Source organism: Atractosteus spatula, chromosome 5 (genome assembly GCF_055471065.1).
Source record: "Atractosteus spatula isolate fAtrSpa1 chromosome 5, fAtrSpa1.hap1, whole genome shotgun sequence".
Classification (NCBI taxonomy): domain Eukaryota; kingdom Metazoa; phylum Chordata; class Actinopteri; order Semionotiformes; family Lepisosteidae; genus Atractosteus; species Atractosteus spatula.
Window position 1 is genome coordinate 31,555,360 of NC_142710.1, and position 13,021 is coordinate 31,568,380.

Below are 13,021 nucleotides of genomic sequence, written 5' to 3' on the forward strand. Positions count from 1 at the left end.
CACCTGCTGTATTCAGAACACTACACCTTCCTCAGTTCATTGGTTAAACTTCGACGGACTTTGAGTCTTGAGTGGCTATTTGTGGCTGTCAATCATTTTTAGTCTCGGATACATTTTAGCCACCCTTGTAAGTGTCACTCATGTTATGTCCCCGGTCACGCTGAAACAGCAGGGTTTTTGGAGACTAAACGCCAGGGAGGAATGGCAGTCAGGCTATTACTGAGAACCTCGAGCCATGCCGTGCGTTTGGCGAGATTAAATACCGTCCCTGGCAATGCCCTGCGAGCCATGGGGACCTTAAAGGGTGAGTGTCTTTCAGTGTAGATCGGCATAATTTATATTACTTGTGCAGTGTGCGAGCTACACGTCTTAATACGCATACACCTTCTTGGGTAAATAAAGTATGTGGTACCGTTTACATCTGGGAAATCACCTTAAAGTCACTGTGGTTAAAATAGTAAAGAACAACCGAATTCTGATCTTAAACCTTTACACTTCTACTGTAGACGACCTGTACTGTTAGCACGTAATTTACTTTATGTCTCAAAGAAACTGCGATTAAATTTAAGATCGATAAATGTCGTATATTTAAATAACGTTTTCGTAAAGTAATTTTAGTGAAAAGTGAAATGAAGGTCATTGTGGTTTTATTGTAGCACCAAAAAGTGCCAGAAGGTATGATAGCAGGTTGTGTCCACTTAATGGCAACGCAAAACCTTGTATATCGAAACATCATGTTATACAGTAGCTGTGGGTTTTGGTGTCCCATACAGCTTGGAGTAAACATCAACAAACCACGTTATTTTGCAATATATATGACAAAGTATCCATTTCAAAACCAAGCATTCACGTGTTTTTTTCCCTTTTATCAGCAAGATGGGCATAGCTGACCACTTTTTATATCACACACATGTAAACAATGTCAAATAAAACTGGATGTCTTTCAAGCATCATACAAGGTATCTTTAAGATGTATGGGATTTTTAAAGCTCTTTTTTTCTGGGCAATAGTTACAGTAGACCTACCTTATATTACCCAATTATTAACCCTACAGATCTAATTTACACCTACAGTTCAGGTAACATCAACTGGAAATCGTAAACCTAAAGTTACTTTGTGCTTACACTTTTGTTAATAACAAAAATAATTTCCCCTAATCTTTGTACCATCTTCTACTACTCCATAAACTGGTGTGTATCATTAAAAGTAACTTTGCTCTTTTATTTTAAAGGAATCCCAACTGATGATGAGCAGGCTACAGGACTGGAACGGCAAGTACTTCAGGCCATGAAGAAAGGACAGGTACAGAATAATCACTTTACAGAATTCCTAAAAACGCCAAATATCAAATTACAATACACTTGGTGCTTGTGGAGATGCACATTTCTTCTATTGTGTAGAATTTCCCCATCCTGGATAATGTTGATTACCATCACAAGTATTCAGAGCTTGAAATGACTACATTTTCAAAGCTGTTTACACCACTTACTTTACATGACTAGGATACTGACATGTAATTTCTAAATAAAGAAAACAGAGAAAGTGATAGAAATTATTATTATTCCCTCCTGTTATTTTGGAAATAATGCACACTAAATTTTCAGAGTGGTAGATTTAAATAATATGTACAAGTATACAGAATACAGTATAAGTGAAATTTCCCAGAGATGAACGTATAATGCCCTATATCATTAATATAATTGTAATATAACTAAGCTCACATCTGCTTAAGTTAGATAGTTGGAAAGAATAGAAGAAAAATGCGTTACCATTTAGTCTTTCGACTTTGTTAAAACATACAAAAAATATCAAACACATATAACGGATAAAGTATGTTGAACCTTAATATATATCACTACAGATTCAGAAAAGCAGTACTGCAGAAACTTTTTCAGCACACCAATATTTTAAAATGTCATATTAGCAAATGAGTCGCTGTTGTTTTTACTGTTAGAGTGGCCTTTTGTTACCAAACACTTTCCTCCTCTTCTCACATAGGACCCCTACAGCATTTTCAAGCCCAAGGAGCATGCAGGAACCAAAGAGGATCCTCACATTGTTCCCTGCATTGGCAGCAAGAGACTGGTTGGCTGCCTCTGTAAGCACTGTCAGATTTCATGACTCTTAACAGAAGAAAATACGTTTCTTTATTGCTAGGAAATGTGCAGAAGAAAAAAAAGTCCATTTTACCCCTAGGGATGAGTTGCCAGGTTCAGGATAGAGTCTTATTTGTAAGCTACAAAAGAATTTTTAAAAAAGAATTTTACATTGCAATTATATGCACACAAAGGGAAACCAAACCTCCAAACCAAATTAAACACTTCCCGGAAATTTCCTGGAAATATGACATCCCATACGAATCCAAATAATAGATATTTTTAAAATGCCCCCCCCCCCCCAAAAGGCCATTTTAAAATGGGGAAAAACGATTAAATCTCAGATTTTAACCCACTTCTTTTTTCAGGTGAGGAAGATAACACTGCCATCGTGTGGTTCTGGCTCCATGAAGGGAATCCCCAGCGCTGTGCCTCCTGTGGCTCACACTACAAACTGGTTCACCACGGGCTGCCACACTGAAGCAGGAGAGACCCTTCTTTATTTTGAATACAAGTGCTTCTCTGCGTCTCCACCATTGATAAAGATTTATGAAAATGTTTGAAAATTTGTAAATTTTCTGGCATCTATATTTTGCTTAATTTAAACGTAAAATATTTTACACAGTCTGAATTGTCTCCTTGTGCACATGTGTGCCCTGGGCTGGAATAGCGTCATTTGAAGGGGGCAGTCCCTCCTTGCTTCAAGGATAGGGGAGCAGGTATGAGTGGCTTTACCCTAATGAATTCATAGTTTACATAGTAGTTTTCTTTTTAAACAGAATTAAAAACATTCCCATGTTAACATTTCCTGAGTGACTGTAAATACACTTTCCTACTACATGTGCTTACTGGCATGAATATAATTTTAAACATGGGTGGGTATGCAAATTTTTATCCACAGGTATATATTCTGTACCAACTCAAGGAGTCCATCAGCACAACTAAAATTTTGCTTAAGTGGAGCATATAACTTTTAGATGTCACTTTTCCCCACAAATAAATTGATCATTACTCTGTTTTAAATTTCTGTGTAGTTCTTTCCGGAATCCACACAAATTCTTCGTGCAAACTGTACTGGGATATAATCCAAGGATAATTTATAGTTAGGATGAAATGTACAGAAACTATACAATTTTATTAAAAGTGAAAATGCTGTTGGCATTTACAACAATTGACGGAAATCAGGTTTGTTCACGTGTTTTGGCTCTTCACACCAAAGTTACTTTTCAATCTCTTGCCACTTTATGTAATATAAATCTGCAATATTATTCACACACTCCAACACGTCTAACATTTTAATAGCGACTCCAAAAAGGAAACTTCCATTTGAATTGTACTCAACGTTGGCTCAAAGTTTTTTCCAGAACAGTGTACATGGTCCTGTACAAGTCTGTAAAAAGTTACACACAAAAATAAGCTATTACATTCATTACAATAATACGTCCAGGAAGATCAGTGCAGAAATGTAACTAGGCACTGTTTAAATAAATGCTGAATTTGTTTAAAAGCAGAAGAAAAAATGGCTAAAGGGAGAAAACGACACATTGACACTATACTAAAGCAGTGTTTATTCCAGCTAGAAAGAAAAGGACCTTCCTGTGTCTTTAAGTGGAGAAATCCACAATAATAATGCTTGTAGAATCGACTTGAACAACTGGTCTCTGAGGTGTAGACAGAAAGCCTCCATGGATTTTGCTTCAGATAGTCCTCTTGACCTTAAGGCATCTGATCTTTTCAACAGTTTTTCTTCTCACAATCTATTGAAACAGTTTTTTTTAAGTGCCATCTAGGCCTTTTAGTTTTTTCTTCTAAAAACTCCAGGGAAAAATGTGTGTCCCAAACTGAAACATTGTTTTGTTTCTGCATGAGATGTTCTCCAATCTTACACTAAGTTGAAGCCCTCATAGTGGTCGATGGCTTGAATGAGCTTGCTCTGTAGCGTCTCTCGATCAGTGTACTTGGGCAGGTCAAGCAGGTTGAAGCAAGTGTGAGCCACCGGCAGGTAATGGTCTCCTCCTCCTGTGGGCTGGATCACAAGTTTGAGGCTCTTCATCCCCATTATAGGAATGCGGTCACTTCCAGTCAGAAACACTGCACATCAGACACAGAACTGTCACATGAGGCTCCACAATAAAAGATTCACAGACAATGGGATACAAATGTTTGTTTAGTGCATTATGATAAAAAAAAGTGTTTTATGATTAAGTCTTTTATGGTTGATACAAAAATTTGTGTTAATTTTTGGACATTTACAATTAAATATAATCACACTAGGATCACTCATTTAATGGGATATGGCTGTAGACATTTTGTATAGAACTTTGTGTTAGTGGGAGGGGAGTTTGACATTGATGTGACAGCGGTAACACTTACGTAGAAACTGCTTCTTCTTCTCTAGTGGCAGCTCATGGAATACTTCCCAAAAGAGCTTTATTGTGGGGTGTTCAGCCCAATACTCTCCTTTATATTCTGTGGTCTGGTGAAAGTCGGGTAAAGCATGACGTTAAGCATAAACATTTTTTGAAGGGTAGATAATTTAGATTTCAAAGTTTAGGAACATGAACTTATGTAGAATATATTTTTTTTCTTTTTTTCTCATGTACTGTATTTATTATCCAATCTAATTAGTTACAGTCAAATTATTGTGGATTGTACCCACTAGAATGTTTTTTTGATTTTTTAAAATTCCTTTATTCAAAAACTTCAAATCAAGAAATTCCTATCTCAGTGAAGATGTAAAGTTTTTAATCCCACGCCTAGTGTTTACTACTGTATTGAAATCAGTAAGGTTTCATTCTTGCCCAAAAACATGCACAAACCAACACCACATTTATAGTATATAATAGTCTTCTGTAATATTGCTTGGCATGATGATGATACTATACTATCAATGTCATGACATACATGGAGTGCTACCTACCTTCTCCAGTTCCTTCCAGTCATAATTAGTATTTCCAATGACCATTGCCTGAAGCTCATTTGGCTGGAATAGCTGCAGAACTTTACCACCGCACACTTTATGGAATCCCACATAGAAGGCATCGAATAATGGAGCCACAGACTTATTAAAGATGTAGTCAACATAGGCATTCACAAACTCCTGCCTAAGAAATTAAACAGAGCAAAGCACATGGTTCTTTTCCAATATAAATATTTAATGATAATTATAGGTATTATCTCCTGTAACCGTTTATGAGGATAATCAACTGTGTGACACTGTTATGTGCTGGGATGTATGAAAATGCTCCCATTTTATATCACAGTACCCCCGTTCTGTAAGAAACAATAGACTTTTTTTGAGTGTTTGCACTGTCATTGGTCCTTGGAAGAGCCAAACATAGCTAGGCAATAGGAACAATTTTAAACTTAAACCAGCTGAAGATAAATCCAAGAAAGTCTTCATGTGGGAAAGTAGGCTTCCAAGGCAGAATTAAAAAGACTATACCTTCATAGAAATAGAGAAGAAAGAGCAGGGGGAGAATAGGGAATTTAAAGTAAGAAGTGAGAAGAGAGGAGTGAGAGGAGAGAGGAGCACCATGAGAGAGTTCCCTCCTTTAAAGTAAAATAAAATGTTCAGGAAAGTTGAGCACAGAAGAGACTGACTTTGTGCTTTAGGAAAGGGACTGCTGATTTACGATTTTCACTTGTTTAGTGATGTACTGTTTGAAACGGGAAAATAGTTTCCGACTCATGCAACATCCAGTTTAGGGAGTAACTTAATCCTGAGTAAGATATATTTTTTTTGATTGAACAAAAACAGTGGTTAACATTTTTTCCTTTATGGCACTTGTGCCTCAATAACAGGGTGTGTCTATAAGAAGCAGGACTCTGGAATTCACATATTTGTAAAATGTGCTGTCACAGAATTTTTGTAAATAAAGATTTTCATTTTTATATTTTGTGACCTGTGTATTATATTATTGCTGTGCACTGTAGAACATAAAAAACACATATCATGTTAAAGATAGCATTTTCCCTGACAACAGGAAGCGCAAAATGTAATATCTGCTTGCAAGACAAGCTTGTATCAGGATTGGTTATTGACTTGATATTTGATCATTTTATCCCCCCCCTTATTTAATTATTCATACTCCTCTATTTTGTGAAGATATTAATATACTAAATATAAGTTATATTATAAATATAATGTCCACTGATGTGGTCCTTAAGTGTAAGAACAACAAAAACAAAAAAGTTTTATTCTGCATTTCTGCACTTCATATGAGAAAAATCATAAAAGCTGAACTGTAACACCCTTGTAGAGAACAACACATCTATGCTATTATTGTAAATATTCTATTGCTTGAATGTGGGGGCATAAAAATGATCTTACATACCTGTTTGATTTATTAACACAGATTTCTGCACCATTTGGAACAAGTTCCTTGACTTCTGTTACACCATAGTTGTCCACTGTGATCTGTTACACAAGGAAATAAAGAATTATTTAATAACATTAATATATCAGCACAGTGGTTCTCCGTCCAGATCCTCAGAGATCCCTGTGTCTCCCGGTTTCTGTTCCAGCTCTTAATCACAGGCTAAATTACTGGCATTTGTAATGGCATTACAAAATGGTGTTTGTAATTTTCGAAAAAAGTCTTAACTAGCAAGCAGATCTGTGATAGGTTACAATTAGTACTGATGATTGAGAGGCCAGCCGAAACACAATCCAGCAGACCAGGTTTACTTCAAGACCAGGATTCAGAATCACTGCATTAGCAAATATCCTGTATGATAAAGAATGAAGCCAAATGTGTTAGCTTTTAAACTTGGTAAGCTTTAACCCCAAAGGCAAAACAATAAAATACAGTGTGAAACACTTTATTCTGTACACACTGATTTAACCACAAGCTGAAAAGAGAACTCATGCTCTCTTTAGGTTAACTACTGTTGTCAGGAAACTTATTTCTAACTCGGAGATATCTTGTAATACTTAAAACACACTTTACAAACACAATCTTTAATCTCCACAAGTGAACTTGAGACTTTTTTAATTATTCCACAATTATGTTGCAGTAAGGGACTATACAGTGGATAAATTAATTGACACTTCAGCGACTATTAAAACATCAATCTCCTGAAGAAAAACACTAAAAAACACAAAACAGACCGCCAAAACAAAACTTTCTGATTAACACGTGCAATCATACCGTAAAATTTAAACAAAAGACTTCATCCAGATCATCTTCTGTGTAATCCAATAATTCCTGCAAATTCCTGTGGAGACAAATGATATATAGGATTTGTTGATTTGGGAGAAATCTTGACAAGATGAAAGACAAACTGTAACTGCTTTTGGTCATTACTAACCTCCCAACATCAGGCATCAGCTCCTTCAGGTCATCTAGTGTTGCAGTCTTTTTAAGCAGCTTTTTATAAAGGGCCAGGGGGAACTGCAGCTCAATGATCGTTAAGTTATAGATTGCCAGACCACAGATTGCTCCAATTAGATAGAACAAATCGATTTCTTCAAAGGTCTTGAACAGAAAAAAAAAAGATTGATAAAACTTTTCAGAAAAGAACATAGTCATGACTGCACAGTAAAATGCAAGCTGGCAGGGAGTCTTATATAAGAACATGTCTTAAGCAACTAAAAGCAACATAATGAAGATATCGGACACAGAAGATGTTTAAAATGCAATCTCACCTTGTCTGAAAACCAGATAAGCCTGGACTCTTCGTAATATCTAAACATTCCATACTTGGGGTCCAGCAACTCTCTCATTATCAGCAAGAAGAACTCCTTACGAACACCTCCTGCATCTACTGCCTCTTCTCCAACAAAAATCACCTGGAACAAAACCGCAAGCAGTACAGCTGCTAGAATGGGTAATGTGACATAAATGCTCATGCTTTCCAATTAGTACCGGTGTTCCAATTAGTACTGGTGTGGCTTTGAAATTCATGTTTTTGAGATCCTAAGTTTAAAGAACCTTAAAAAAAGTAGCACTCCTACACAACACAGTGCACAATCTATACTAAGATCGCAAGAAAAGTTGGAATCTTGCTAAAATAGATTTAAAGAAAAACACAATAATAAAATTATACATAAATAAAATACATAAATACACAATTTGAAACTAATAAGAATCATGTTTTTTTTCAGCGTTATTTTATAAAAAGCTGAAAAAAGGTAACCACAATAGCATAAAATTAAACTATTAAGGAACGTTTCACACTTAAAATATACTAAAGTACTTTGCAGAAAATGAAAGATTTCAAAAGCAACCCTGCAGGACAACAATATATATTATACTATAAAAATAACTCCTTGGCTGGCTTGTATAATTTTGTAAAATAAGGTGGAAACATAACCTGTCTCACATACCTTTAAAGGCTTTTTGTAGTCCACATTCTTAGATTTCCTCAGCACTTCCATGGTATCTCCAACAATGTTCTCCCTTCTAACGATGAGTATCAGACAGGGGTTCACAGATTCTACCACCGGCAGGAACAATGAGGAGAAGTTCTGCCTTTGGGCTTGATCTACTGCCATCTGGAGCCAAGAAGAAAATCATCAGAACTTCCATCCTTTTTGAACAAGAATAGGTTTGTCTTTATGTGTACAACAAAGCACTTTATTATCACTGGAATAACAGTTCATCAGACAATCGGCATATTGCTGCTGGGACAGGCTTCAGCTCATGATACAACGGATGTATAAAAATATATGTAACATAAAAGGATACATTTTATATATAAGGACCTCAGGTCCTAGGCTTACAGGGCAGTGGTGCAACAGATGGCATATTTAGAGGCCTTAAACTCATTACAAAACTGAATATTTTTGTAGTTTTAGTTAAGTGTTGCCAATTCATTGTTGTTTGTTATTTTGTACACTGTATGGATTCATTTTAACAGTGTTCCATTATGCTTCAAATTCTGTTGCTTGCCCATTCCATCATGCTTCTCTTAGCGTGTAATAAGATATTACCCCATTATCATATGTTTGTCTTTATGGACTATATATCGCCCTTAAGAAGTGTTTACCTGGAGTTTAAAGAAGTGTGAGAGTAGTATACTCAAGAATAAGTGCACAAGATCCACCCACAGAGCATCCTCACCTGCATCTGTAACACTGCATCTGTCTGCAGCAATGTTGTTTTCGCTGGGGCATCAAATACAAAAGGGTATGTACAAATGGTGACTGGAATGTCTGGCATCTGAAAAGACAGTTTTTCACAGTAGATTTTTCACTATGAAATTGTGTAAAAGGGTTGAAAGAGCATTTGGTAAAAGAATTATTCAAATTCTTCAATAACATTGGTTGGACAATTTAGCTTTTTTTTTTTAATTCCTGCAACTCCGGTTACACTAGGAGAATCGGAAATGTTCATGGATTTTAACCAGTCTTCCACTTACATAATCTCGCACTGTGGCTAGAGTAGTTGAACAGCAAAACTATGACATGAGATGGACTGACAAAAGCCGCACATGATGCATGTCTGCCTAGATTCCTGATACAGACACCCATCTTACCTCTAATCCACGGTTGAGGTCCTACAAAAATGGCAGCAGAAAGAAATTTAAGATAAAAAAGAATTAGCACCTCATCTGCACTGTATGGGGTGGGTCCCAGAATAATAAACACTGTCTAAATGATGCTGTAAGTGTGCCTTTACTTCTTCATACATATTAGCACACAAATAGTACTGCTCCTAAGACTAGTGACTGTTCAGTCTATTTCACAGTAACACGGCACAAAAAGACTATTTTTAATTTAAAAGTATGAGTATACCTAGTATGGTTTTTTGGAGTATTTCTTTTCCAAAATACCACACTGTACAATGACATTAATGTATGTCACCTGGCATTTGAGGCCAACTATAAACTAGTGTATTTCTGATTCTATCAAATTATACTCAAAAAAATTTTTCTTTGAATTTGAGTTTGTCAAAATATTTTGCCCTAGTATTAGTGCTTTTTTAATCTGAACATCTGAACCCACACCTGAAAACTTCTGCGAAAGAAGAAAAATGCTGCCTCATTTAAAACAATTGTCTAAGCGAGCTCTGTTTAACAGCTTGTCAGTAAGATGAATAAACTAGAACTGAGCAATGATGTTAACACTTTTGATAACTTTGAAAAGAGAGAGTGGGTCACACTCATCAAATCAACAGAAACCCTCTTAACATTCAGACTACAGGGGGCTTTATGATCATCATTTATAACCTCACTATACAAGAAGAAATTGGATACACTGAAATAAAATGTTTAATTCTGTTTCTTATAAAAGGCAGATGTACATTTTCAAAAATGAATTTAAAGAATATATTTAAAAGAATACATGACGAAAAAAGTAACAACAACTGTGTGGATATTGTTGCAAAAAAGTGATTATTATATGAAAAATATTTCCTGTTAATTCTCAAAATTCTTTGCAAATCTGTAAATTTGATTTTTTAATCATTTAATTTTGAAAACTTTACATCTGCTAAGGTGTAAACCCCAGCTAGTTCAATTTCAAACCACAGTATATTTTTAATCTATTTTTTAATCAAAAACATGATGAGGAAAAGAAGGAACCAAAAATGCAAATTTCTTACCATTCTTACCATTACTTTATTACATAATAAACTTTAAAAGTAAAACATGCCTTTTAAGGCCACTTCTTTTAATTCACTTGAGTCAAATGTAACAAAAATGTCAATACGTATACCAGAATGTAGCCTATATAAATTGAAATTTACTGTCAAAACAAAGTCATTATTTTTTTCTTACCATCCCATACATCTGTTGTTGGATCCAGGTGATGTAGTCATTCTTAATATCGATGAGGGACTCTAACTCATGGATATAGAACTTGTCATACTGTATAATTTGAGCAGCTTTCTCATTAACCTAAAAAATAAGAATCCCACCATAACTCTTCATAAATCTTTGGTAAACAACAATTAAGAAACCATTTGCATCATTGTAAACTCTGGCTATGTTTTTTTGGAAGAACCAAACACTTTTAAAGACTAACCTTGATGAAGACCTGAGTTAAATACAGCCCTTAACACACCAGTGACTGTAAAACCCAACTTGTAATTAAAGGACCTTGATGGCTGACAGAAGTCATGAACAGAAAATCACCATCAAAAACATAATATCTGTTTTTACTTAATTAAGTCATAACCAGGCTTACTGTAAGACAGACCCTCCACCTACAATAATGCACGTGCACTAAGTTTTATGCCACCCCAGAACGTCCCGAACATGAAGAATTCGTACCTTGGAATTCACTGTAAGAACGAAATTTTGCTAATGCGAACTTTGAAGTTCAAAAGTGACCGATTTTGTCCGAGAACTTAGAGTTCAGGGAAAACAAATGGATACTTGAATTAATTACAATGAGATAAAATATACACGTTCAGTAATAAAAAATACCATAATTTGAAATACCATACCTACCAACACTAAATCTTGTGGGAGCACAGTAATTTGAACATAGAACTCAATTATGTGTCTATTTCTCAAATAAAAAATGCAAATGGGAGCTAAAAAGGCTATGCAGAAGACGAGTATCTGCAAACTAAACCTAGCATGCTCACAGCAGCCTCTTAGTTTACTGCTAAGTCTTGATAGCCACTCAATCATAAACATGCTGTGTTTTTGGTGGAAAGAAAAGAAAGTGGTAACTTTGTCTTTTGTTCCTACTCACTCTGTGGAGAGTCTCCAGAAATTTCAGAGCAATATGCAGGAAGGAATTGAATATTCCCCGTTCAGGGAGTGGGATTCCAATCTTCTGCATCTTCAGTAGGCTCACCACTACATCTTTGTAGAGCTCAACTAACCTTTGGAAGACTGGAGGCTCAAACTTTGACCACCAGTTTTCTGGAAGACACCAATAAGATGACAATTAAATGTCAAAGTCTGCAAAATATAAGATAAAAAAATCCCCAAATCCAGTTCCATGTGGTAGAAAAAAAAAGTTAGTCTACTCCAATATCTACCCCACTAGTGTTTGATGGTCAATGTTAAAATTAAAAACTTACAATCATTTCTTTTAAATATAAACCTCCTTTTCAACTTGCCTAATACAAGTCCACTTAGCTGCCAATAAATAGCAGTAGTACCTCTAAAAATCCTGGCAGCAAATTTAATATGTTCACTTCAATTTAAAAATAAATAAATAAAACTATAATACTCAAGACACACATGCTTTCATTAGTATAAGAAAAACTATTAATATAAAAAGGTAAGAATTCCAGGGTTGTAAATACCTAGCCTTGATGTGCAATAGTGAATCAAAAAGGCAATGTTACTGACTCATTGAAAGGATCTCTCCAGTTGAAGAGAAGCAAAAATCCATTTCACTATCCTATTTCTACAAATATGAAGAAAATGACTTTTCTTAAAAACCTCAGGCTTCACCACATGACTGGCCAAAATGTGAGGCAGACGGGTAGGTGTGGTCAAGAATGTTTCTGTAGGTCACCCTTAATTTGTTGCAAAACACATAGAAGAATTTTGTTTTTACTTCTTAAGAAGGAGATTATTGCAATTAAGTAGTCTAGAGGTCAAATGAAATGAAACTACCAACATTGTGGAGCTCTCAAGGACCACAGATGGTCACTCTGGAATTCATTAAACCGTATTAAACTAATCCAATTTCAATTGTCTTCAAAAGCTTTGGTAAGCAATGATTTTAGAGTGATGTCGTTTTCAGGACCAGGAATGGTCGCACCTAATCTACTGCATCTTTGTATCTGGTAAAGTGGTGGCTCCTGTGATGTTAGATGTGCCAACATCAGAGAGACATGTGACATTTTTCCTATCAGTACCTCCTATGAAGTACTGTGAAGCTTTCAGCTTTGTAAAAGATCAGTGGCTCATATGGCAGGTGTCATAAGCTTAAAAAACTGGCAAGCCCACACTGAGTGGGAATATAATTAAAAAAACTGTAGTTCCAAATTAAAAAAAAGGCTTGATTAAAA

The 13,021-nt window shown here is 35.5% G+C and overlaps 2 protein-coding genes across 3 annotated transcripts in view; one reads left to right on the forward strand and one right to left on the reverse strand.

The window, feature by feature from the left end:
• Positions 1-112: 112 nt before the first annotated feature.
• On the forward strand, positions 113-3,119 carry cox5b2 (cytochrome c oxidase subunit 5B2). The gene is made up of 4 exons (XM_088917004.1): positions 113-304; positions 1,232-1,302; positions 1,999-2,098; positions 2,465-3,119. Exons 1-4 carry the CDS (start codon positions 202-204, stop codon positions 2,575-2,577), a joined length of 387 nt encoding a protein of 128 aa, XP_088773130.1. The 5' UTR covers positions 113-201; the 3' UTR covers positions 2,578-3,119.
• Positions 3,120-3,380: 261 nt separating this feature from the next.
• Positions 3,381-13,021, reverse strand: part of herc4 (HECT and RLD domain containing E3 ubiquitin protein ligase 4) — a 28,707-nt gene continuing 19,066 nt past the window's right edge. For both annotated transcript variants that reach the window (XM_088917001.1, XM_088917003.1), the window contains 11 exons: positions 11,746-11,918; positions 10,821-10,940; positions 9,164-9,262; positions 8,428-8,595; positions 7,747-7,890; positions 7,410-7,576; positions 7,250-7,316; positions 6,434-6,516; positions 5,017-5,200; positions 4,470-4,572; positions 3,381-4,187 (listed from right to left, as the gene is read on the reverse strand). In XM_088917001.1, the coding sequence (XP_088773127.1) occupies positions 3,979-4,187; positions 4,470-4,572; positions 5,017-5,200; positions 6,434-6,516; positions 7,250-7,316; positions 7,410-7,576; positions 7,747-7,890; positions 8,428-8,595; positions 9,164-9,262; positions 10,821-10,940; positions 11,746-11,918 (1,517 nt within the window). In that variant the 3' untranslated portion in view covers positions 3,381-3,978. The remainder of the gene's footprint in view (positions 4,188-4,469; positions 4,573-5,016; positions 5,201-6,433; positions 6,517-7,249; positions 7,317-7,409; positions 7,577-7,746; positions 7,891-8,427; positions 8,596-9,163; positions 9,263-10,820; positions 10,941-11,745; positions 11,919-13,021) is intronic.

Bases quoted from the DNA above. Each gene is read 5' to 3' on its own strand.
- cox5b2 (XM_088917004.1), top strand. From the start codon at position 202: ATGGCAGTCAGGCTATTACTGAGAACCTCGAGCCATGCCGTGCGTTTG. The intron at 305-1,231 runs GTGAGTGTCTTT...TTTATTTTAAAG, and splicing joins AGCCATGGGGACCTTAAAGG to GAATCCCAACTGATGATGAG. The intron at 1,303-1,998 runs GTACAGAATAAT...CTTCTCACATAG, and splicing joins AGGCCATGAAGAAAGGACAG to GACCCCTACAGCATTTTCAA.